General features: G+C 41.1%; 1 protein-coding gene across 1 annotated transcript; it reads right to left on the reverse strand.

The window, feature by feature from the left end:
* Positions 1 to 27,724, reverse strand: gpatch2 (G patch domain containing 2). Its single transcript, XM_018735315.2, has 10 exons — positions 27,562 to 27,724; positions 23,420 to 24,115; positions 20,633 to 20,697; positions 20,040 to 20,219; positions 19,570 to 19,637; positions 9,201 to 9,268; positions 8,691 to 8,730; positions 7,882 to 7,946; positions 5,032 to 5,120; positions 1 to 1,403 (listed from the first exon to the last, which is right to left on the reverse strand). Exons 1-10 carry the CDS (start codon positions 27,609 to 27,611, stop codon positions 1,234 to 1,236), a joined length of 1,491 nt encoding a protein of 496 aa, XP_018590831.1. The 5' UTR covers positions 27,612 to 27,724; the 3' UTR covers positions 1 to 1,233.

Genomic DNA, 27,724 nt, shown 5'->3' on the forward strand with positions numbered 1-27,724 from the left:
ATGAACCCAATTTAAAGTGCTCACTGGAATCAAAAACAAGTCACAATCATGTTATTCCATGTACTGTCATAGACAAGATATGACTCATAAAAGCAAAAAGATTCATCCGAACTGGTAGTAAACTTGTTCAGCCTTTTTGGGGAAAGGAAAAAAAAAAAGGTCCGTTCCAGTTTACAGATCATAAAAACACAATTTGGCATGACTAAAGCACTGACTGCCAATAGAAACATCCTGAAGCTGGAACACATTTTTTCCTGAAATGTATTTTACCAGCTCCTGTTTTAAACTTTGTTTCCCAAATAACTAGAGTTTGCTACACCCTGGACAGCCTTAAGTGTTGCCATTCTCCTGCCCTGCGACTTGACGGAATCACCACTGCAAGAGCTAGCCATAGCACGAGGCTGGTATCTCTCTCTCTCTCTCTCTCTCTCTCTCTCACACACACATACAAACGCAATGCCTATGGCTGTAACCTACAGAGCCCAGGCTCATTGCCCTTCCCAGACAGAGACCTACCACCTTCTCCACTTCACACAACAGCCTTGTAGACATTCAAACCACAGACTAAATGTGAGCACTAGGCTCTCAAAGTGACCGACTGTCGTTCTGCGCATGCAATGTGTCTCAGTGGCGATTCGGGTAGACACATGAGAGTCTCAGAAGTTACATGATCCCGGACTGGAGTTAGGGTATAACATCACTGTCAATTCAGTCTGGAATGTGAACATTTCGCATACAGAACATTTTCAAATATGTGTGGAACAAAATTACAGAAATACAATAAAAGCAATTAAAAGTAATGCAACAGCTCCTCAGTCATTACCTCAGAGGTTTACTTCTGCAGTATTTATATATTTAAAATCGTAGTGACGATCCCCAATAATTTTGCTTCCACAATTCGGCTAAGAAAGACGTTGGATAAACAAGCAATACTAATAAATTACAGAAAGAAATGAAACTGTAAAAAACAACACTCCATGACAAAACTTGAAATCGACCTGACTTGTGTAAAGAATCAACAAAAAAAACTGCTTCTATTTATTACAGGGTTGAAAACCTTGTCCATTTGTGAAAAGTGAAAGTTATTTTCTCTTCCAGGACAATGTCCCATTTCGTCTCATGTTGTGGGTGAAGGCAGATGTCCTCAGGTCAAGGCAAGGTTCTTAGAGCAAGACAGAGAAGAGCTCCAAGCGCAGCGTCAGGCCCGGGGCTCTTCTCTCTTGGCCGTGACGTTTAGCTGAAGCCCAAGCCCATTCCCTTGGGTCTCTGCAGGGCCCGGATGGGCTCCGTGATGCCCTTGCCGTCAGGCCCAAGGCCCGTTCCTGGAGTCCAGCCCATGCTCTGCAGCATGCGGTTCCCCATGTTGTTCTCTGGAATGGGCAGCGCGTTCTCACCCACGAACCCTGCAGTTAGTAAGGGACATACATTCAGTGGGGGAAGGGGGAGTAGCAGGATCTTCTCAATTAAAGCCTAAGACTCACTAATTGTCTTAATTCATCTCAGGATCAACAGGATAGCAGTTATACTAAGAATTGCTCTCATGCTGATACAATACAACAGGAATTTTCAGTCCTCAAGAGGAACAAATGTTTATAATATCCCCTGAAGGAAGCAAATCAGCACTCCCCCCCCTCCAAAAAAAAAAAAAAAAAAGAAAAAAGAAACTGCACATTGTTTGGTTTGTCTAAAACTCAAAATAAGACTGTTGGGGAAGGTGTCACAGGTAACTAATACTGGTTCGCTGTGCAATGCAGAGAGAACGCAGAGTAGTGAAAAATGACACAGTGAAAGAGGTTAAGCTCTTCAGAGGCAGAAGATTACAGGCAGGGGTCAGGAAGACTTGCATCTGACCGCTACTTCCAGATCTACCAGTGTCCTAATCAGAGGGGCAAATCAAGGAGCAGGAGCACAGGGGCCCACATTTAATCCTCCCTGAAAAACGCTCCGGAAATTGGCTTATTATTACGCTGGCAGGCCGGATTTCCAAGGCTTGTGCAAGGCGCTTTCCTGAAATTGGTACCATTCTAAGAACTGTGAAACGCACACAATCGGCCACAAATGAAGCTTGAAGTTTTACAAGCTGATAATATGAGACTGATAAGCACTGAGCTGGTAAATTTACAACAAAGGTTTAAGGCGTTTAGTCAGCCCAAATCCAAACTGCAATTTTTAAAAAAAAAAAAAAAAAATAAGTGCAAATGAGACAAATTTCCTCCAAGTGCAAGCAACCAGAAGACTGCCAGATGCAAACTATCTATCATCAACAACCGCTTGTCCCGAGTGGGGGCGCAGCAGGCCAGAGCCTTACACGGCAACACGGGGGAGGGGACACCGGTCCGTCATAAAGCACACCAAACAGGGCTGGAACCCTAGACCCGCCACACAGCGGGCACCGGGTGAACCCGCTGTACCACCATGACCCCCAACCAAACACAAACCACAGTTATCCATTTCAACCATTTTGTTTATTATAAACTTAAGTTAGCGGCTCATCTCGAGAAAAACCTACTACATTTTGTGATGTAAACATCTGTGTTGCCAGTTTTCCTTAATGAATACTTTAAGGGTAAGTTTCCTTGCCATGACACTTTGTTCAGTACTCGCAAGTATTGCAGCTCGTTTTCACAATATTCTTTGTCTACAATGATAAAGTTTAATTTTTTGCTCCTCCTTGGAAATCTCTGTTGCAATAAAGGGACCCAGCAGAGACCCTCCTTCCATCTACCTCAGCATGTGGGACTAAAAAAACGTCTGTTCCTTGACAATGTCCTTGTCTAGGCAATTCTCTAAGGGCACCATCCTGCATAGATGGGTTCTGGTTTGATGCTGGTCAAAGGGGATTACATCGCAGGATAGACAAACATCTTTCTGAATGCATCTCAGCACACCTGGTGAGTTCGCTCATGGAAAATAATCTTAAGGTGCAAAAGCATCCTGGTGAATTTTGGCCTCAGATATGCGTTACGGAAGATGTGAGCTGAATACTCGCCACGTATCTCCCGCACATGCTGAGAAGTGGCCAAAAGGATGTCTGCTTTATTTCTTCAGAAAATGTTTTAAATTGACAAGTATTACGAGGGCCCAGAAAAGTTAAATGTAAGTTTCTTGCTTTGAAGCATTCTACTTAGTCAAAAAAAAAAAAAAAATTTTAAAGTTGCTGGAAGTGTTAATGTGGAAAAATCTGGTCCTGAATGCTGGTTCTCTCAGACAGTTTTGTTCAGCACTTATACCTGCACTGCAGAAAGCTGCCAGAATCGACCAGCTCAGCTTTTGTCCATAGTATGGTGTGCTGAGGGACACGGTCCAGGGGTCAGCAAACACTGTATATCCAGGTCCAGGGCCCACATAACGTTGTATCTATTTTGTCTGCATGGTACCAAACAGCTGGAGGAGCAGACAGTGTTGATCATAAATTTTAGCACACGCACATTGGCTGAAACCGCTTGTCCCGAACAGGGTCGCGGCAAACCGGAGCCTAACCCAGTAACACAGGGCGAAAGGCTGGGGGGGGGGGGGCACACAGCCAGGACGGGACGCCAGTCCGTCACAAGGCACCCCAAGCAGGACTCGAACCCCAGACCCACCACAGAGCAGGACCCAGCCGAGCCCGCTGCAACACCACCACCACCCCCAAAAAAAAAAAAAAAAGAATAAATAAAACTGCACCACACAACTAGTAAAGGCGCTCTTTCACACAACTAGTAAAGGTGCTCTTTCAGAGAACAAGTTGAGCGCTACCCATCAGACCAAGAGTTTATATACAGGTTCACTGATTGCAGTTTGGTTCTTTACGTAATTATTTATTTATTTCACTGCCTTGGGGTGGATGCTTTCATCCAACAGGGCACAATGAGGAGAGGAATTACAGTCAACTACTTCTCTAGGGCACAAAAGCAGACATTCTTCTTAAACTTAAGCACCTTTTGAAGTACAAGTTTACAAGTACAGGTTCTTAACCAGAAAATTCGACTGTTATGACAATGATGTCATCAGCATCGTAAAAACCAGTGGAACGGTAGCACACCATTCCGCCAAGTCGACAACAGAAGTGAAGAAATGGTTAATTTTTCTGCATGAATTACTCATTGACACTTTTCATCATTGTTTTGTCATGTACATCCTTATGGACACAACAAAAAAGGTTTGCTTCCCTGGGGACAGATTATTACTGCAATAATTACATAACCACACAGAGCTTTAATTTCCTCTGGCATCATGGTAAAAACCTTCTTCCAAGAAAGATATGTTTGCAAGTTACTGCTTGCAGTAATGGCTTTGTGTCTTGGAATACTAAACCCCTCACCCCTAATTTTACATTAGGTAACAGCTTTAGCTGTTCCATTCCAAATACCATAGCAGACTCCCTCAAGAAGGTAATTCACTTGAGTAATTGGATCAAGAAAGGAAAATTTAGTATCTGCCTTTCCAGTTGACTACGAGGCTAATCGCTTGTTTAGTTGTACGCATGTAGACATGGCCATATGGAAACCAAAACAACTAAGGGACAGAAACCATGTTGTATTTCAAAATGTCAAACAATTCAGCTTTTCCCAGAGTGTAGAAATAGAATTAAGAATTTAAACCGCAAAGAAATCTGGGGAAGGACACGCATCCTTCTAGAAATCTGGGAAGTACAGATAATGTTGTTTAAACCTAACTAGAGCCTTGAAAGAATGAAAACACATATGCTTCTAGTTAAAAATGAAATGTTTTCATCGTAATAACACAATTATTCAACTGGCATTCCATTCCAACACTCTCATTCCATTTCAGTGGGGGGGGGGCAGGAAAGACCAATTGGTAAAAATCCTATTTATGCCAAAAAATTAACTTTAAATCTTCACTGAACATAAATACAACTTAATGTGTTCATTAATGTATTAAAAACACATTTTTTCTAACTGTGGGACCAAAGAATAAAACGTAGGGAATATCTTCACTTGAAGGCATCTCCGCAGGTCCTCAGCTCAAAGGCAGCGTCTACAGGCACGAGACAAAACAAGTGGAGGGAACTGAAGCAGGACAAGGTACCTGGGGTGGCAGGTGTCCCACCAGGTGCTGCCTTGCGTCTCCTCTTCACATCACCCGTGCAGAGAGAACCCAGGTGAACACTCGTCTGTCTGCAATGACAGTCCCAGAACAGCACTTTAAATGCTCACAGAAAATGCTTCAGAACAGTGCCACGCAAGATTTAAAAAGAAACACTGTTAAAAACAATATGTACATTTTATAAAATGCAAATTATGCTCATCCTCAATAGCGACACCGTTGCCCGTTTGCCTTATGTTAAGTATGAAATCCGAACAGCTTCTCAAACGTATCAAGGTTGTGTATTTTCTCGTAAAAACTGTACAGTCAATACGAATATGCAGCTGCCCATCCATGGACATTTGCGCGTTAGTCCAAGACAGCCTCGGCTGAACAATTCAGTGATGCCAGAAAACAGTGTGCAAAAACAAATGTGCATAAGATTAAAGGTTACATGTTTTGTGCCTTAACAGAATTAACTGTAAAGGAAACCAATCTTCTTCCAACATAGAACTTTTGTCTTTTCTCTGTGCTCCAAAAAGACATTTAAAGGTCTGTTTAACATGTCAGCTTTTTTGGCTTCCTTGAAACAATATGATGCTTTCATACCATCAAACAGCCTATCTGCAGTCTTCTCATTGGGACACTTCCCTTTTGACCCACTTATGAGCGTAATCTATTAAAAGCCTTCATGAAAGCTCACAACATCAAATGGAGGAGACTAAGGTAATGTCACCTCACCTTAAAGTACCAACCTACTTCATCAGGAAGAGAAAAAAAGAAAACATTACAATCATTACTTAAAATGAGGTCAGAAATATCTGACTTCACATTTAAAGAGGGCATAAAAACTAATTCTCAGTCCGTCTATGGAGAGTGTGCATGTTCTCCCCACGTTTTGGGTGGGTTTCCTCCGGGTGTTCTTGCTTTCCTCCCACAGTACAAAGACATGTTCCAGGTGAAACCGGGGAGCTTAAATGGCCCGTAGTGTGTGAATGTGTGACTGATTGTACGGCGCTACCCATGCGATGGACCGGCATCCTGTACAGGCTGTAGTCTGGGTAGCTTAGCACCCTATGCTTCCAGGATAAGTTAGAGACCACCACCCTGCCTTAGAACAAGCATTTAGGATAGGCAAGATATACCCCAGATACAACACAATTCATTTCAGAACAGTGTCTCTCACGCACGCACCCACGCACAAAGGACAATTCTAAAACACTAATCGAACCTATGGATAATGGCACTGCATAGGCACCGAGGCATCACGCTACATGCAGTAACACATGCAATTCATATGAATGAATATTCTTCATTTAACTCATGCCTTTGTCCAAGGAGATACAATAGGAGAGTTCTTATACACACGCAGACATTATTTCTGTTCCTGAAACATTAAAAAATTGAATAATCCACCCCCCAAAATTAAATGATCATAATTGCCAAAAGAATTCGACTTGCATTGGAGTAAATGATGAAATCATAGTACGGCCCTGTGTCCAAGTAAATGTGAAGACAAGAATGAAGCTAACAAAGGCAACGGGGTCAAAGAGCATCAAGGAGCATCATGAGCAAATGTGCGAAAGAGCGGAATTGAATCAAGCACAAGAGTATTGTATTGGCTGAGGAGCACCCAGCGCATACAGCGGAAGGCCAGCAAGGAGAGAATTACCGCCGTCAAGGTGAGAAATGGCAAATGTGTTCCAGTGTGTGTGAGAGTGGGAAATATCAGACACATCTGATAAGATGCGGAGACTGGCCTGAATCCTGGATATAAAATGCCAGTAAGAGATTCTAAATGTATTCCTGAAATGAAAAATTAAAAATATGGGGTGGAGAAAAAAAGTGCAGTTGTTCAATCTGAATGAAATAAAACTTTTCCCATCAGCTATGTCTTACTAAAGAAACTGTACATAACTACAAATTTAAATACACAACTCACTTTGAATGTGTCAAACTAATATGTGTATTGATTTACTTAAGCGGAATCTACCCAAGTTTGGTTTAATAGCCTTCGTGTTTGTGGATTCAAAACTCATCACCTCGTGAAGGATATTTTGAGGAGGAGCTGCTTCATTGCTCCTAGCCGTGAACACGGGTCACTTTCAACAGCGGAGGTGCTCTCTGTATCTCTATTTTTAATGCAATCATCAAGAGTACGCTTCACACTGCTGAGGTGGGAGGGGAAAGAGAGGGAACCAGAAGACGAAAGTGGCTGATTTACATCAAGGTGACTAATGAAGTACAAGTCCTAGAGAAGTTAAAGTGTGCTTTGTTCAACACAACTGCTATTCTTTGTGTGTGTGTGCATCCAGCACAGTTTAAGTGCACAACGTAAGGGGATCAGACATCTTTTTCTCATTCACACACACAAATTCATACACAACGAAAATGAGCCATTTGGAAGCGTACTGAGCTGCATTGCCCGTTTTCTGTCTTGTGGGCTGTGGTGTGAAATGTGGAGCAGGCAATGTCACAGAAAGCAAACGGTACTTAACATTCAGCTGGATCCAACAGTCGTGTGTAGGTGATGCAATATTGCATCACAGAGAACTCACTTTAATGCACTCATAAACTGTTTGAATATGCTTTATGTCTTCTCCTGGCCCCTTTATACATTTCTAAAAGAGGAGCAAAATGGTATTTAAATTACAGCGTCAATGTTGGGAATACTGTGAATCTAAAAAAAACCACGAAGAGACGCTCAACATTGTACGCACCAGTAAAACACTCCACGAAAACAAACACAGGGAGAAAAGTAATTTTCTCTTTGTGAGAATGGGACACAGTGCAAAATGAACCCCGCGAAAACGATGCAGGCGCTCGGATCGGTAGCGGAAAAGCAGCGCTCACCTGCTGGCGGTTTTTAACGAACAGCTCCTGCGATGGCCCCTGTCGGTCCGCGTGTCCCATAGCAGCTAAGAGAGCAAAGAGAGACAGGCACATCGACGGATGGTGCGCCAGGGAGCGTCTCACAGCCACGGGGGTGACCAGGAGCACAGCTCATTATAAAGGCACACACCACTCCATTTTTAAAATGCTACTTCCACAAACATAAAGGCAGAGTTCTCATGCCCTAGTTTCTGTTTTACATTTATTCATTTAGCTGACGCTTTTCTCCAAAGCGACTTACAATGTTAAGGTTACAATTATTATTGCAGTTACAAACTTACAACAATTTACCAATCTCTACAGCTTGGTAACTATTTTACTGGAGCAATTTAGGGTAAGTACCTTGCTCAAGGGTATTACAGCCAGAGGTGGGGATCAAACCTGTGACCTTTGGGTCCCGAGGCAGTAACTCTAACCACTACGCTACCAGCTGTCGAGTGCCGATTTTTCTATCGGAATTAAGTAAGTTAAGCAGTTAAACACATTCTAAACTGAACAGTAAAAAAAATAAAGACCTTAAAACAAGACGTGCAAGACATTATTACTGGCTACATCAAATGCCCTTTTGTGCTGTGCTGCCACATACTTCTTTCATTATGTCTTCATATCACCAGTTAGCGGTACCTCATCACTGGTTATCGCCTGAGCATTTTTGGCACCAAAAACAGCAAATTTAGGGTTTGGCACGTGTCAGATTTTCAACATTAGCCAGAGTGAGTTGGATATTCCACCTGAAGTACTCTTGTAAACACATTAAGTACCGTTCTCACCTGCCCGTGCTCCCTCCTTGCTGCTGGAGCGAACCAAGGGCTGCAGGAGATAGACAGATGCACAGGATTACATCTGGTTAGTCCTTTTTTTCCTTTTTAAAGCTGTATCCCGAGCAGCCAAGCAGCCCACCACAATTACACATCTATACGCTCCTTAGCACGAGAAAAGTAGCAAACCCCTGGCCCTCGCTTCACACACACCTCAGCTAGAAGTGTTCATGCAGTTTGCAAAAGAGAGCCTCTTGAATTCCCCTAAGACCCCATTTTATATCAGCTCCTCCATCATGGCCCGCTGCTAATCCCACATACTGGAGAGAGAGTGCCGTAATCATATCGCAGGGATTTATAGCATGGGGTTCTATTGCTTATGTTTTTGATGAGCACTGGCCTCTGATAGTTTTATAAGTTTCCTTGTCTGACATTTCTTAGACGATAAGAAATTCCCAACCTTTGCCTGGAGAATTCTATGCCTCTGGGGCTGATACGTGCCGTCCAAAGGATGATACTCACTCGTGGTGATGAGGGTCCTGGGAGAACCTCACCAGCCTCTCACTACAGCCTGGCCCAGCAGAGCACCCCTGGAGACAGACAGAAAGCAGCAATGTATGAAGTTCAATGGAAAAGAGAAAATTTCAATAAAGTCAAATAGTCTGATAACAAACGGGCTTCACTTTGACCCAACAGATTGCTCTTAATATCAGAAAAAGTTATACATTGTTATTCAGTGATTCAGAATTTGGAGATGTAAAATCTCAGCATCAAGCTCCTTACATTTAATCAGTCATACCAAGTTAGGTTCATGATATATGGACCAACAATATAATATTAATGCAAAAGTCACAAATTCCACATGAAAGAAAGTATGTAAACATTAAATAAAGCATGTTTTTTAGCTTAGCATGCAAAGCATCGGACTTTAAAGTTTTTAAATAAACAGTATTCAACAAATAAATGTATTTAGAAACAATTACACCTAGTGTGAAAGTGTTCTTAAATATCAAACGAGTTAAACAAGATAATTAGCAGTTATACTGAATAACTGACCAAAGAAAAAACATTTTAAAATATTAAGCATTTATCTGTAGCAGCAGCTTCCACATTTCTACAAGTAACTGACATTTATATTAGGACTCATCATTTCATGCACCATTATCAAAATGATAAACCCTGTATCACCAGTATTACAGTTGCAAGACAATTTAAAAGCAAGAGAAATCTTATTTTCTCTGCCTGCCCATGACTACTGTGAAAGGTGTCACACGTGTACTAGCTGGTCTAGTACTTTCCAAGCAGCCAGAAGGATCTTTAAAGAAAGCTGTAAGACAGGTCCCAACAGAACAAGTTACGTCCTGAACGTGTCAGCTCTGAAAGCAGTGACCCTACTGTACAGCATGGTGTGAGTGGCCTCTACTGGCTGACCGAGGTCAGCGTGAACTGCAGGACAGTGGCTGATGAAGATGCACACGCTGCTCCCCCACATTCACTGCAAATCTATACAGTAATCGCAGCAACACTGAGATGAGTCTGCAGTGAAAGCAAACAAAGTCATCTAGCAGCTTGTCAGCCAGATGATCAGCGACCGTGGCTGTCTGGCAGCGGGAGACATGGTGTGGGCCGCAGCGACTGAAGAGGTCGGCCTCGGGAGGTGTGTGTGGAGCTCGCCACATACGCAGCACATCACTTATCCAACTGAAGGATAATAAACCACACCCAGGAGACCAGTCCTAAAACATTTCCTTCTTTACAGGAGCAGCTCAACGGAAGAGTGGAGCAGAACGTATTCGGTCAGGGAGGTCTACACCATATAAATTCAAAAATCACACCATGCTCTTTAACAAATTAAGACTGGAGACATTTGTAATGTGTATCCTGTTTCAGATTAATATTTCCATTGCATTCTTTCATGTTCCATCTATGTGATACCGCAAAATTATGAAAGAAATTGTTTTTATATAATTCCTGAAACAGCCGATTGTTATTAAAAGGTACCGATGAGCACTGTACTTAGAATTACACTCTTCAATTTAATTACAAATCAAAATCACACCATATCAGGATCCACCAAAAATAAAAGGGAAACCAAACTTATACTGAACTAATAAAGGGCACACTCGTTAAACCAAACACATTAAGTTGTCATTTGTTATAAGATTTATGTTGTGGAATACATATTAAAGAATGTTATAGGTCAGTTTTTGCTCTAATTTTTCTTTCATTTTTGTGGGAAGTGCAAGGTACTGTGCTTAAACTGATTCATCCCATTTATGTGGTGGATCAAATAATGTGTGTATTAACTCACTGATTCACTGAAACTTGCTATTGTTTTCTTCAGTAGCAATTTCTCACCTTCTAAAATAATAGTTTTACCATTATGTATGTTTACTAATACAAATGAATAACAGAAATGAGTCCTCCACTAGCACTTTTCCTTTAAAGTGATTTGAACCATGCCATTAATTAGATCAGTCAAGATAAACTAAGTTTGTTGGAATAAAAAGCACCAATTAAAGAGGGTTGCTCTGATATAAGGGTTTAAAATGGCAAGCATCATGCTCATAATGCTGTAGGCACTTCCTAGTCCTGTCTCAAAGACCTTCTCCTGTGCAGTCTGTGTTGCTCGTAGCCATGCTGGGGACTGTGAACGCCGATGACTTGAGGTCACTTTTAACAGGCCAGTCCGCAGCTGGACCCAACACGACTATCTCAAACAGCAGCCTTGTAATACAAACATAACCTCTGATTGCTTTTTTTTATTGTTATAACCAGCCAGTTTATTTATTTCTGTCAATTTGAACCTCTACCTCCTTTAGGAAGCTTCCAACAACAGCGGTAATTTCCCCACCTGCAACACAATCGAACCTGGAGGAAACTCGGGCAGCGACCCTCACGACAAATACAAATATGAGCATCTCACCTTTGACACTGACCGACAGCCACGTATGAAGAAACTTTTGACATATTTAAACTTCGATGTTTAAAAAAATGAACTTTTCCTCCTGCAACAGTCAAGTCCACATTAAATATGTGGATTTTCTGTGAATTACTAACTGTAAGAATGTTTCCCTTCATTTTTCTAAATAGTACAAAATAACCCCTATTCAATAACCAACAGGGAAGCTTGGCAGTGCAAAAAACAGCTGATTAGTTGAAATGTTTTCCCTTTCCTTTCCACAGAAGTGACTAATTGAAGATTTTAAAGGACAATGTTGGCAAGTCCATTTTTTTCCCTTTTTGTCCTACAGCAATGTCCATGCCCTTGCTCGATAAATACATTTAGTCTCAGTTGCAGGCCCAATGATGAATGGACTTATTTCCACAAATCAAACACCCAAAATTAAATTTAGATGAGTTAATGCAAAGGTCAACATTGTAATCAGTTCTTGTGATCTTTATAGAATTTTTGAAGCAATGCATAGTAAATCTGAAACAAGACAATCTGCAGCTCGGTGTGTGCGACCGGTAATAAAAAGCTTAGCGATTAAAGTAGTTGTGTACTCAGGGGCCTTTACAGTAATCACTAGCGGCCTATTCCACACAGGCAAATGACAGCTACACAATCCCCTGCCAGAATGCTGCTGTCGGCTTGTTTACGGTTGATAAATCCAACAGAAATCTCATTGGTTTAACCAAACACAGCCCTGTTAAAATGCCCTGCGCGAGTTCAAATCCCTGGAAGCTGCGTGATCGGACCTTTGCTTTCTGTGGGCAAGAATACAGCAGTACAAAACACTCAGTTTCAATTATGAAACGCAGATCAGATCTCAGATCAAACGAGCAAGGGAGAACACATTTAAGTTTAAAGCTAAAAAGAAACAGTTCTATGATTAACAGCTGCATACTGTATAAGCAAACACTACAGCTTTCCCTAGAAAAATCACACGAGGAGTACAAAATGAGCAAGAAGAAAATGAAAAGGTTCATGATCGAATTTCAGCCAGCCAATCAGGTAAAGTCCAAATGTTAGAGTGCCGCCGATCAGTTAAGTTAAAATGTATGGCAAGGCCAACAAGGAGCCTCTGAAAATAGGCTGGGGACAACTCTGACTTGGAAATGAATTAACCAAATTTGAAGGACCCAGCTAAAACCCATACAATCCAGTTTAAAGCCTTCTGACTTTCCTTAACTAATGCTTTCCTGCTAAGTTACAATGTTAAGGTACCTACAATTATATACCCATTACAGCAGAGAATTACAGCAGAGATATAAGTCCAAAGGTATCAGCTTTAACCACTATGCTACCTGCTGCCCTTTTAACATAGATATATTGTAGGTGACAAATTAAACATTATACATCCATTTTAAGTCAATTTCTACATTTTTTTTTAAATGTAGAAGAATGGGGGGAAAAATTCTGAGTGGGACATTAATAGTCAGGTAAATATGTAATTCCCAATCACTATGACATATATAAATAGCAAAAAGCTTTCAGCTTGAAGAGTTTTCCTACTGAACCAAAAGGCAAGAGCTGTAGCAATGACATAACATTGGATGTTAGCACTTGAAAGTGGCTACTCTAGATGCCTTGTGACAGGACATGTTAGATACCAGATCGACGGGCAGCTCACATCAAAGAAGCAGTCAGATAACAATCCAAAAAATGTTAAATAATAATCCCATTTATACAATGAGAGACGGGACCAACTGCACTCCTTTGCAAACAACTCTTCCTCTAGGCCTATTTCTGCTCATACCACCCCTCTGTAGCTTGGCAGATAATGATGGATATCAGGGTGATGGTGAAGCAGCAGACAACTGTGGCGTTGTTATGGCTGCCAGTCTCCCCGCCACCCTCTGTCACTACTACACACTGAAGATTTATTTGAGTTTACCGCTTGTGTGCTGGGTGCCGACTATTTGCAATTCATCACGAACCCTTCGTTGAGAAGGTGGCTGCAATCCCAGCTCCCCCCTCTCAGAGGTTGGTCCCTACCCATTCTGACAACAGTCTCAACTAAGTCCAGTTATACTAAGACATAAAACCAGATCCTGATACCAGATCCATTAAATATTTGTTTTTTTTTCATTAAATATTTCACCATCTCTGTTGCTTTGAGTATTCATTTCTACAAATACAGATCACTAATGTAAAACTAACCTGAGCTGTGAATGAATTTCTATGAATGTCAAAAGAAGATTAAACCTACTGTTACTGAAAATACAGTAAGTTCTTTGACATGGAACACACTTGAACCAGTCAAAAAACAGATTTTGGAAGAGTATTTTGCTAATGCTTGAATAAAAATATATTTAAGCAATTAAAAGCATGCATTTGTTTAAATAAGCACAAAAATGTAAATAAAGTGCTGTAAATACTTTTCAAGCCAGAAACACACTGAAGATGGTATTGTCTGGTGTAGTGTAAGTAGGCAGATAATTACCCTATTGTCAATTAGCAGTAGAGCAACCCCAGCATCACCACTACCTTGGATCTATTTGTAATTTGTGTGGATTTCTCATTTGTTACCATTCTTCTCACAACTGGCAAAGGTTTGCATTCCTTCTCCAAAACATGCTTGTGCCTAGACTGACCATACATTTTATCATTAGCAATTATTAACAATTGCTGCTTTCAGGGCAGAAAATTTATTGCATTTTCTCACACACACACACACACACACACATAGAGCTAATTTTTTTTTTAAGATTTTTTAGAGCTAATTACTGTCTCTAAAAGGAGTCAATGCCCAGCACTATGCAATTTTCTCTTACAGCAATGACTGTAATCATTGCCATGTCCCTCAACATGCCCTTAGACGTCCTCTCCTGCCAGTTCGCCTTTGTGCGCCTCAGATTAGAGTCCACCATCACCCTGCAGGTTTATTTGGTAACTGTGTAACCTTTTCTTTCCTCAAGAGTCCCAATACCACAATTAAGTAAGGAAAATTGCGTTTACAGCAATAAAATAATAAGAACAAGAAGGGCACCTCGACAGCATTTCAGAGTAGTGTTGAAACATAATGAAGATGAACAAAACATTTCCTTGGTGAAAAAGGTCCCTTAAGACCATTATACTTTTATCTTCCATGAAAACTTTATTTGAATGAGGAAAAAAGGTCACCTTGATCTCATCCAAGAAAGAATGACCTGTGATAACCATCTTTCAATCTGACCTCTAGAAAACGAATGCAGTCAGTTTAAGTATATAGTACATGTTCACTGGTTAATGAGTATACAAGGTTTTTTTCTTTTGAAAAAGAAAAAGAAAAAAGGGCCAAAAAGGTGAAATCTCATCATCTCTTTTTCCTACAACAAAAGATTCTGGGAGTTTTTAAACACTTCAACATAAATTGTGTTCCATATGCAAATACAAAATTATTCCTAAATTGTTTTTACCCAAAGCAACTTAAGGTATTTGACCCATTTATACAGTTTGGCATTCACTGTAGCAATTCAGGGTAAGAACCTTGCTGAATGGCACTCAACAAGAGAGAGGACTGAAGTTTGACCCATCAAACTTCAGGATACAAATCTAAGACTTTAATCAGGAGAGTGGGGCCAGTCATTGCCTAGTGATTTCAAGATTCAAATCCTGCTCCTACTGTAGTACTTGACCAAGGTGCTCACCCGCGATTGCTCAGGTAAGAATACAGTGCTGTGCAAATTGGATACCATTGGGTGCCTTGGATTAAGGCATCAGTCAAATAATCACTATGCTACCTGGTGGCCAACATTTGCTAAAGATCATAAAGACTTGTGCTACCAATGAAACAACAGAAAATACTGTCATCCCCCTTTTCCAAAACAAAGTATAAAAAAACCAAGCATGAAACATCTTACATGTTTTAACTGTAGGGCAAAATGATACAAGTTGTTACTTGAAATATGTCCATGAATGATATAGAAAGAAAACTAACAAAAAGGGCCTGCACTTACAGTTCCAATCACTGTTGATCAAACCAGAAAACAGTCACTGGGTTATTGTGTTTATTATTCCCCCTGCATTTTCATCTTAAAAATTCCTGTGCATCAAAAATCAGTAGACCTTTTTCAAAGTCAGAACATTCACAAAGAAGTCTTTTGGCTCTTCCAAGAGCGTCACCAGTAGGGAAATCACATTTATAATCCCTTACTGTACGCAGAAACACATTCCAATAACAGATGGTCAAAATCATTCATGCAAAAGAAAGTGAATGGCCCAGAATTAAATTAATTTTGTAATAATGAAATTAACAGCATAACTTCAAGGGACCACTTGTGACTGATAAAAATGACTAACAAGATGGCTGAATCTAAACGAAGATGTTAGCTGCAAAGTTTCCAATAGGACCTTGACGCGGCTGTTGACCTGCTCATGACACAATCACAGTGGTACGGATTTGAAATTCTATTAGTATTAGCAGCCAAAAGAAAAAAACCTAAGAGTCATCAAGAAAGCAAATCTATAACGTTGACTCCATCAACCAATTACAGTTGTTAAAGTAAAATTAGATGGGTATTGACAAAGAGGGGAGAAGAGGATTAGGGCAGGAGGCAGATTGTGAAGCTGCCAAAGCCAAGGTATATGTAAGCATGGACATGTGCACATGTATTAGCAGAATAATTCAAATGCCCTTCAACAGGGAGAACCTTCATTTCTTACATGTTGAACAGGGGAATTAAGGATGCTGTAAAATACTGCCTTCTTTCAGTCTGTCACACTTGTCTAGCCCTAATGTGCCACAGCACATATATACAAGAGTCTGAAATATGGGACAAAATGTCCTCACGTGTCACTACTTATCTTGCAATGCCTACTGAAGAGTACTGCATATATACGTACAATGTACGACTGCCACTTTTATTATAACAGTCCAGAATTATGCTCCCACTACAGGTACCTTCAAACAGAAACATGTACGTTAATCTAAAATGTTGCAGCAGAGATAATCATACCCAACAAGGGCGGGAGGATCCATGTGCTTCTATTGTTTCCCAATACTGTTCAGGCCCCTTTAAATGCAGCTCTATTAACCAGGGATTATTAAAAATGCAGCAGGTTCACATCCCCAAATGCCTCAAATTTAATGTTTAGTATTTGTTAAATTTCAGTATGTAAAACTTCCATTACAGCAATAAATAAGTGGTCACTGATCATTGTATAACTTTGGTCCCCCCATTCAAATATAAAAAATAGCATTTCTTCCTTTAACTAAACAATCTGTGATAATTGGTGTGTCCTATAAAATGTACTATATGGTTCAGTGCCAATAACTTTAGGATCCTTTGTAAAGAAGGTCCAGAATGCTTGTCTCTCAACCACATACAGCATTGTACTTTATTCAATAAAGTCATTCCAACAAAAAACTTCCCTGTGCTGCTCTACATAATTTACTTACTCGAGTCCATTTGCAATTACCATTTAACTAATGATCTGAGGGCTGTGACAGAAAGAACACACACAGGCCCTGCCTGCCCATAACTGCACTGATTAAAACAAGCAGAGTATAACCCCTTTGCGGTGTGAGAGACAGGGCAGCTACCAGTGAGCTAAGAGAGTCACACGATGTACCTGTTATCCAACAGGTAAACAAGAGAGACTATCACCTTCCCCAAACCAGAGGGAGATGAGGTTTAAAAAGAAGACTGTGGTAGATTAGCCCATTTCCCACGATTCTACACTGCTGTTTACTCACTTTACACTCTTAATGGAGGGAATGAAGAAGGATTTTGAAAATATTACACCACTCTTCCAGAAATAAAGTACACTGGCTCCTCAAATTGCAAACACAATTGGGACTGGTCACATCTCCATTTGTTCATAAATCCATCCACCACATCACCATCAATAAAAATTTAACACAGACACTTCTTATGATCAGGTTCTGTAAAAACATCAAATAAAACTAAAATTCAATTTTGCATGAGACTTATTTGTTCAGTTTTTATAAACCCTCCTATGCAGAGTCACTGTGTTTCAGAGCCTATCCTGGAAATGGTATGAGGGAGGGTACACCGTAGATGGGATTCCAGTACACTGCGGGTCTTTTGTCCTCTACGAACTACAAACAAGTACAACATTCATCAGTTTCTGGGCACATTTGCAGTAGTTTGCTTAAGTATCTATGCAATGAATACAGGCATAGTAACAGAAACACCCCTCAATTCATTCACCAGGTTCTTTAAAAGTCTCGGCTACAGCTATAAAAACTTTAAAAATACACTAAGAATTTCTTTATTAACATTGAGCAAAACTACATTTAATACTCATTATGTTCAAAAACACGTCATCTCCATGAGTTCTTATTAGTAACTACTGACGCATTTACGCTATAAACATTGTGTGTTTGCAGACATGTAAATGTGCAATATCATCTTCTGCTTTATCAACAATTTACTTCAGCCCAAACACTTGACATGAATTGTTAATTGCTTTAAATCATGCTAATCTGGTCCAACTTTCATACTCCTGAGGTGTTTTACTGTTGACTAACATTCAGAAATGCAGGTTCTACTTGCTCTGCAACAACTTCTAGAAAATAGACAATTGAGGAAAATACAAGTACAGAGAAAAATGTTTGCATCTTGAAAAATTCACTTGAACGTTCATAATGCAAGGACCCAGTGTACACAAAATAAACTATTTTGGGATGAAATATCGATTCACAGGGCAATTACACAAATATATAGCCATATACAGTATGTTAGCATTATAAGTAGCAGCAGTTTCAGTAGTGTTAGCATAATGAATAATGAGTACATTCATTTGGCTGGCATTTTCTTTTATAGATGACAGCAAGGTTTAAGAAACTAACTTTAAAAGGAAGCATTTATAAAGCAATTTAAAAAGAAGAATGTTCCTGTCTGGACCCAAATGCATTCATCAGAGCCACTCTGAACTCTATCTACAACTTAAAACGATTGACATTTCAGTGCATCAATATTTTTGGCTCCGTCTCCCCTAAATGCCAAATCAAATGTCTGCCACAACTTGGAAGTCTTGTTTTAATTTCAAAGCTGTATTTAACAAAATCTGAGACAGACGCTACAAGGAATTAATTCTTTCTATAACTTAGATATTTGTATACCTAATGACCTTTACTGCTTAACATTTAGGCTTACAACCAATAACTGCCTACTGCAAAATACTCAGCACCTAAAAGAAACTTCAATTGTTTTTGAAATTTAGGGAACGATAGAATAATACAAATTATTTCCAAAAAGATTTTCCATCTATAAAAATTAATTGAACTGCAAAAATGTCAACGAAAACAGATAAGGACATCAGTTTCATTTATCTGTGTATCAAACCTCAAAAGCGTATTAAACAAGTAACTTACAAGTTCACAGAAGAACAAGTACTAAGAGAACATTATACATGTGCTCACAAAAATTCATACATGGTTATCATGGCTATATGTTAAATGGCTATAATAAGCATTTACTGCAGGTTTATGATACATTTACATTTATTCATTTAGCAGACGCTTCTCTCCAAAGCGCCGCACATCTCAGAGAATACAATTTGTGCATTACATAAGGAGAAAGAGGCATAGCTGCAGATGTGTGACTTACGTACAGTATAATAAATATTTACATACATTTAAGTATATTATAAATATTTACCAATTCAAGTTCACCAACATATACATCATTTTTTGTCACATAGTGCTTGCAAGGGGTCAAAATATAAAGTTTAAATGAAGAGCCTGTTAATGTCATTATAGTCTCTCTCTCAGTTCATCTTGATTCCACCTGAGCTCGACGGTACATCAAACTGAACCTCTCATACCCTGCAGTGCAACCAATGAACAATTCTTTTCATTTATGTAATAGATTTTTTCTTTAGCCACACATAAGCAGAAGGTATGTTTTTTTTTGAAAATTAAAATGAGAAAGTTCTGCACTATATGTTGTGATTTTAGGTAGGAATGTTTAAATTCTGCCACAATAAAACACATACCTGTCCCACAGACTGTGTTGCTTGAGATGTAGCACCTTCGTGCAGACGAGACAGCCTGGCCTGAAAAGCTGTCAGAACACAAACATGTGAACCACACACAGAAAACAGTTTATGCGGGAGTTCTTTGCAACCTTCTTCTGCTAAATTTGTTTGTCATAAATGATGACACTGATTCAATATATTCAGCTGTGCAAAATGTTACTTGGATGGGTACAGTAACAATACGACGTTACCACTCCCTAAGCAGTATATGGCAACCGGTTTTAATAAGAAGCACTAGTCATGACAATTTCACCTTTCTGTTTATCTGAAAGGCTGATACTTGCTAGGTAACATCCATAGGTTACAACCATCAGTGAACAAAATTCAACAGGTCAAGCTACTAAAGAAGGAAAACGCCCATGTCAACACGTCCTCCCTTATACGTGAAGGGTATTTGTCAAATGAGTATTTGAGAGAGATATACTGACCTCTCTGGGCTTTCTCTGACATGAGGGGAAAGGAACCAGAAAGGATGCTGTTGAACACTGGGTCACTCAGTTCCTTCTCAAGGTCAGAGGAGTCTTTTTCCCACCAGGGAATGACTCCAGCTATCCCACAAGCCCCTCCTGTCTCTCCCTCATAGAACCAGTCACTCTGCTCATCATCACCTAGAACAAAGTAAATGAGGATCAACTATATTATCATGAAATGAACATCTTAACATATATAATCTTAGATAACACTTTCATGGAAAACATCTTACAGTATTTGACCCATTAAAATAGCCGAGTATTTTAGTTCAGGGTAAATACATTGGTAAAACATAACATAGCACTGCTCAGCTGTGGGGCTTGAAACAACTGACTTACAAGTCCATGACCTTAACTGCTACATTACCTGCTGGTGCCCATGGTGGTGCAGGACAGAATATCTGACCTTGACTGAATTACACTGATCTGTAAATTTGCCCCACGGAACACAATGATGGTAGTCTTCATGACTATCGAATTTCAATCTAAATGTATGTTAAAAGACATTATGAAGTAACAGACTTTAACATGTTAAAGGAAAGGCTGTGTACCTTGTCTCCCTTCATCGTTGGTGTATAAGCCGCCATCACTGCTGTTGCTTACGCTGCTAGTTTCACTGAAGTGAGAGACACACAAGAGAGAATGAGAAGATCAAGAAAATTGTTGCGCTCCAGATCATTTCAGAACAATAATGGCTTAGATGACAGCTGAATCAACAAATAAAACAATGCAGAATTACCTTCTCTTTTTGTTCTTACTGAAAAATATGCTGACATTAACTACTGTGAATTATTCCATGCAAATATAACAGAAGCACAAAGCAGACCACACATGGATAGAGGTGGCTCTAAAAACAAGCCTGAACGTTGGTACGTTGGTGTCAAGTCCACTGCTTAAAATCTAAACTGAAAAGTCAGGTTAGATCTCAACATGGCTGCTTGAGAGTGCATATCAAGGTGGGCTTCCTTTGAATACCAAAAGGGTCTCTACAGGGACAACGGGGGGGGGGGGGGGGGGGGGTCATTAACAGCACTTATGTTTCGACTTGCTAAAATAGAAAAGGGAGAAAGGCTTTACAATACTTCCCGAGAGAAAAATTAATCAGGAAAATAATGGGACTAAGAATTAACTGTGATAATAGAGGGAAGAAAGTATTACATGTAGTAAAATTAAAATACATTAGTTTTACTGATTATTATAAGCATGCAAAACATAACATGCGACTAACAAATTGGTTAAATCCACCACCTTCATCCAGCTCATTGACCTATAATGAACATATGCACAACTAGTAGCTAATATTTCCCAGTTTCACTGTCTCACCCAGGCCTCGTTTTTATAATTCACTTTTTTACCCAGCACAGTTTTTTTGGGACTTCAAAATCCAGTCCAGTTCCTTAACCTATCCAGTGGCCTTGTGTTGCTTTGGGTGGAGCTAACCTATGTATATAGTTAACTTAATATTTGCCATAGCCTTGCAGAGATTTCAGGAGAGAAATTTAGAATTGCATGAGGACCAAAACATTTGGTGACAGACAAAACCTTTAAAATCAGCAGTAGAAAGGAAGGGGGGGAAAAAAACCCAAACTACTCCTAGGTTATAAATCTCCTACTCTGACACTGAGGCCGGCAGCATGTAATGTCCTTCTGCATGGGACACAGGAGCAGGAAATTTATCAGGCAAGGCCACACAACACAGTGCATGACACATCAGCACTGCCAAAATGCATTTTCAAAAAAAAAAAAGAAAAAAAAAAAAAGAAAAGAAAAACACATTTAACTATAGGGTACCATTGTGCCACAGTAAGTTTCACTGCCATCTCGCAGCAGCTAGGCAGTTTGAGAGTAGGCTCAACTTGAGCTCAGTCTGACTAAGTTGTCTGCATGGGTTTCCTCTCGCAGTCCAAAGAGAAGCAGTTTAGGTGAATTGATGACGTTAAATTGCCCACTGTGTGCGCGTATGTGGTTACCCACAACGGACTGGTGTCCTGTCCAGGGTGTAGCCCCAAGCTTAGTGACTCCAGGACAGGCTACAGACCAATTACTGAAAAATAAAGATGTATTAAGACACTGCCCAAACAAATGTTCAAATTACATGTTTGTTGTCAGCCAAAGTACATATGGACATCTAAAGTGAAAGTACTAAAAATCACAAGGCTTACATTTTGCAGCTTTGTAAAAACAGGAATAAGCAGCTATAGGTTTAAATGTTTCTAGTGGAATGTGGATGTTTCTTTACTATGGCCAGACAGGCCCTGCAGCCAGTCTGCCCTGCGTGTACCCTCCTAATGCAGGAGCTCGCCGGGTCACATGCCATAGCTGCGCAGCTGGAGTGGGCTGACACCTCATCACAGCGCAGCCATTACCCACTCACCCTGTCAACATCATGCTTCCCAAAGCAATTACCATGGTAGCTTGCTTGCAGGAGGGTACGAATGGATGGGTGCTTCTGCTAAAGGGTCGCACCCTCCACAATATTTCTACTAGCCACTGCAATCTACCGGCTACAGGACAGCAAACTTGCTGGCGGCGGTCAGCGGCCATCTATATCGAGAGCAAGTTGAGGGCCACCTTGTGCTCACTGGCACATGCTTGGACATGTCACATGATGAGGCCAAAGAAAATGAACAGCCAGTAAAAGCTACAATGTGGGGGAAAAGGTTGGAATGGGAAGGCAAATACAAGCGCAGGCATGCTGTGCAGATACATGCATTTGAAAGTCTTCAAAGCTATAGTACACTGTGTATTTTCTATTTTAAAAGAATTATATACATAATTATATAATGGAAAACTAATTACATACAGTACCTTAGTGCTTAAGCTTAAATTTTCAAAATGTCTACAGACCAAAAACTTCAACTCAGGAGCAGAACAGAAATTTTCCAAGCCATGGCAAAAACTGAAAGGTACAGATAATTATGTTGTGCAAGTAGAACCTGCTGCATGAACAAATTCCCAGACTGCCAAAAATTAACAAAATGGTCAAGGAATTGGACACGCAGCAAAAAGTAACACCTATCACATATTGGCAATGTTCTATTTTAGGAATGCGAGAATAGTCTGAAAATGACTTGAAATGAAGTATGATGGCAGTACAGAACAGGCAGCGGATTCGCATCCAAACCCCACTTGACATTAAAATAATTCAACTGAACCGGAAAGACATGTAAACAAACTGCTAATATCAGCATGGCAAATATCGCACATAACATCTAAGCCAACAAATCCATCTAGCCTGACAGATCGAAGCATTATTGTTTTAAGGTTAGAAATTTGTATCCTGATTCAAGTCTCTGTTACACCTGAGTCAAGAAAAGGGAGGCAGAAATGCAGACCACCTGTCACTCATCTCCTCGTCCGATCCTTTGTGCTCCTCAAAGTCCATTTTGTCTTTACTTGCTTGACTCGCTTCCTCACTTTCCACCACTACTCCTTCATCGGTCGCATCCAGGCCCTGTCTACTGGCTGCCAACTTCCTCTTCTTCACCCTGCCCTTCCCCTCAGAGTTTAGCGTCAATTCCCTTGAGCCAGAATGAAGCCTGGGCAAGCCTGGTGTTGATGTGCCCGCCACCTCTAATGGGGGGTCAACTGCCATGCGTTTCACTTTCCTCCTCCGACGCAGGCTACGACCGCCCGGCCCCTCGGCCCCCGGGAGGTCCTCTTGCCACAGGTGCCTCTTGCTGTGTCCAGAGTCCAGGGCCAGCCGACGCTTTGCTGCTAGCAACTGATCATCAGAGTCGCTGTTGTCTCTGGCATGACTGGCGGTGCGGTGGTGATGGTCTCGATGGTCCCGATGGTCCTCCAGGCTGGACTCGGAGCCCTCACTAAGAAGATGGCAGGACTCCCAGGGTGGGTGAGCGTTGTCTGAGCGTCGTTTCCGGCCCCTCCGCTTGCGAGCCTGTCGCTTCAGCAGGCAGCCCACTGCCAGGGGGTGGTCTCCACCATCCCCACAGCCACCCCGCGCCTGCTCAGAGCTCTCCTCCAGTGCTGACACCAGGTCGTGGACCAGCTCGTCCATCGTCCGGCGGAAGTGCCTGAGGAAACCAGAGGAAGTCACAAGGATTAGGTGCAAGTGGCTATAATGCAGAAAGCTAATGGAACATCATGACTCATACTGGAGCTTTTCCGTAAAGTGCAATGACAAAGCAACAGCTCTATTCCCTGACATTATCAAGTGGTGTTTAATTTCTTTTTTTTTTGGTGAACAATTTTGTAAAATAACACGTTACATTTCCTTTGATAGACTGGCATCCCACCCCATCCACACTCTGCCTTGCACCCAGTGATTCTGGGATAGACTCCAGACCTCTGCGACCCTGACTAGGACCAGCAATTAGAGAAAAGGTACAAATGACAAACATATTCAAATGGCATCAGGCAACACATAGAACAGTGGTCCCTGAACATAAAACATTCTGTGTTCCTGACTGCTTCCGATTTTTAAAACACAGAAATCTCATAGGTCAATGACTGGTGAACACAGAGGGTATCGCATCACAGCAATGTTTTTTGCTGCGAGCTGTGGGGAAATGTTCAATGGTCTATCCAACACGACAATGCCCCTTCCCATACTGCAAGCTTATTCCAGAAATTTCAGCAAAAACCAAACCAAATAAATGAAGCTGAAAGTAAGGCTATACAACAATATTCCAAGAAACCATGATAATGCGAAAGCAGAATTTAGTCACACTACAGTTAAAGACTTCCAAGATTGCTTCCCAAAGGGGGCAAAAATGCTGGGACAAATGCAAACTAGCTGTGGGAGACTTATTTGAAGGGAACGGCACATAAAAATGATGTATGTACGCTATTCTTTAAAATGAATGTCTGAGAACTGCAAAAGCATACTGGCCAAGTACTTTTAAGCATAACAACAAATTTAAACCTGAACCTCATTAGTGATCAGTTATTTATTAATAGCTGACCTTTCCCCAAAATGACTAATAGCAACTTAAATGATTTAGCCATTTATAGAGCTGGGTAATTTTTACTGAAGCAATTCAGGTTAAGTACCTTGATTGAAGTGCTTAAGAGTAGGAGCCAGGATTCAAACCCTGGTTTGAAGGGGGCAAGAAAGCAGCTCTGACCACACTACTTTCTGCACTACATTAATTAACAATCAAAACTGGACATCAAGTTGGTAGCAAAAGGTAAAAGGCAGCAGCTTTCAATGCTAAGGGCCTCAGTGGACAGCCAAGTGAGCTGTACATTTACAACACAATTTTAACACTCACCCAGCCTTGGATGCAACAATTTCCATTCTACGTTGCCAAATGTGTGGCAAGTGGGCAATGGAGACAAGTAGACCCTTTTTATACTGCAAACAACAAACTAAGTGAAATGCCTTCTCCATAGTCAGAATTGGGCCATGCATGTACTTGTCCTAACAGATCACCACAACACACACGCAATAATCCAAATGAGCCAGATATGTTTTTACGCATTTTTACATTTCCAGATTCTCCATCAACCTGATGACATGTGTCTTCCATCACAATAAGTACAGATGGTACCTGATAATCAAAAAATCATAAATCAGCCTGATTTACAATGGTCTGACTTATGATTTTTAAACTTTACGATGGTGATAGACTTTCAGTGGAAACCATACTTCGAATTTTGATCCCCCCCCGGCAAGCAATATGCGGTGTGATACTCTCTTGTGATGCTGGGCAGCGGCAGCAATCCACATCTTCCATTCTGTCATGCAGCGGTGTGCATTAGTAGGTGTGTTAAATGCATTTTCGACTTACGATAGGGTTTTGTGCCGTGAAACCTATCGTAAATGGGGGACCACCTGTATATCATCATTCGCTAGAATAGCTAGAGCAGACATTCAACTTAACTGTATGACATTTACATTTATTCATTTAGCAGACGCTTTTGTCCAAAGCGACATACATCTCGGCAAAAGTACAATTTCTGCATTACATTGAGAGAAGGCGACGTAGCTGCAGACATGAAAGTCTCAAGCAAGCCTAGTTTGTTCCCTACCACTTGCTGCACCGAGGATTATTGTTTGAGTAGGTGCATAAGACACAGGATAGACAAATCCCGATACCCTCCCACCAATTTATTTATTTATTTATTTAAATATTCTAAGATACACAAATGAGCAAGTAAATGCCAGAGTAATGGCTGAATAAAGGTTGTATCTGGGGATGCTTATGGAGTTACGATGCATGAACAGTTACACCATAAATGAGCCGGAGAGATCTTGGGCGAAGCGGATCTGGAAAAGGTGGGTTTTCAGACCCTTCTTGAAAATAGGCAGAGTTTCCGCAGTTCTGAGTGACAGGGGAAGGTCATTCCACCACAACGGACCCAGAACCGAGAACCTCCATGCTTTACTTTTGGTGCGCGGGACCACCAAGCGAGCAGAAGTAGATGAGCGAAGGGGCCTGGCTGAGGTGTACCGGTTGATAAAGTCTCTTAAATAGCTGGGAGCAGTTCTATTGCATTTGTACACAGTAACCAGGGTTTTGAATTTGATTCGGGCAGCTATACTATAATATATATATTAGGAAGCCAGTGCAGAGATTAGTAGAAGAGATATGACCCAAGTTAACACAGTCAGTGCTGAGGGGAAAAAAACCAATTCAAATCCTTCACTATGCCAACCCCTGTTCAACTCATCAAGCTTGGTTTCTTAAGTTTTAATTTGATTTCGCAGGCCCAGTTCCCAGTGTGAACTCCATACGGGTACAGATAATTGTATTTAAATAGAATACGAGTTATTATTCATAATACATTATACTTCCCCAAGAATTTCAGACACACAGCTATCTAAGCGCTCGGCTCGACATCATCGTCCAGGGTTTAAGAACTTTTCAGCTAAGTCCTGCAACACTTTCCTAAGCTTATTTTACACTTACAGAGTGAATACCCAGGCTGGGTTATACTTTTCTATTTATTTTTATTTCACGTCGTTGTGTAAACGTTACCTTTGCCAAACCGTGCAGTTGCTGAGCTACGGCTGGCTAGCTAAGCTACTAGCCTGTTGACTGAGAAACTCAACTGTTATCCTAAACTTTGCTGTATAAATGCGTAAAACAGACCGTTTTCCTACAAGTACCAACTCTGTCATCATCATAATTACGCGTTACGTGCGAAGTTGGACATTATTCGGGAGAAAGGTTGCCGTGTAGCGGCGATAAGTTTGAGGTTCTCGGCTAGCCGGCTAACCGCTAACGAGCCGAGGAGGACGCGCATGGACCGGGAGCGAGCGAGCGCGCGCGTGCGCGCGCAGGTCCTCCCAAACACGAGGCAACTTTTTTTACATGTCGAATGCGGACAGAAACAGCATCAGCACCGTGTCGTGTGCAGGTTTCCAGCGCGGGTATGCGTGCGCCCGTATACTTGTGTGTCTGTGTGTGGTGGTGCTGCTGTTGTTGCGACTGGACGCCGGGTAGACGAGTGAGTCGAGATCGACGATGATGGCGGATGGGCTGCGCAGCGTGTCCTCCCCCGGCCGACTCACCAGCTGGTTCTCGCTCTAACGAAGCTTCTCGCCTTGGCCGCAGGGAACATTAAAACCTCCCCGAAGACTAACTTAATTACTGCCAATGTGAAAGGAGTGAGGGGAAACGCGTCAGGGATCCACCATTTCGGCTCAAAGACACACAGGAAGCGCGCTGCTGAAC

Source organism: Scleropages formosus, chromosome 1, assembly GCF_900964775.1.
Source record: "Scleropages formosus chromosome 1, fSclFor1.1, whole genome shotgun sequence".
In the NCBI taxonomy this organism is placed as follows: Eukaryota; Metazoa; Chordata; class Actinopteri; order Osteoglossiformes; family Osteoglossidae; genus Scleropages; species Scleropages formosus.

What these genes read in the sequence shown, in the direction of transcription:
- gpatch2 (XM_018735315.2), bottom strand. Translation starts at nt 27,611, where the DNA reads ATGTTCCCTGCGGCCAAGGCGAGAAGCTTCGTTAGAGCGAGAACCAGC. An exon ending in GTTAGAGCGAGAACCAGCTG is followed by an intron (nt 24,116 to 27,561) that starts GTGAGTCGGCCG and finishes TGGTTTCCTCAG; the next exon opens with GCACTTCCGCCGGACGATGG. An exon ending in CAGGACCCTCATCACCACGA is followed by an intron (nt 8,731 to 9,200) that starts GTGAGTATCATC and finishes TATCTCCTGCAG; the next exon opens with CCCTTGGTTCGCTCCAGCAG.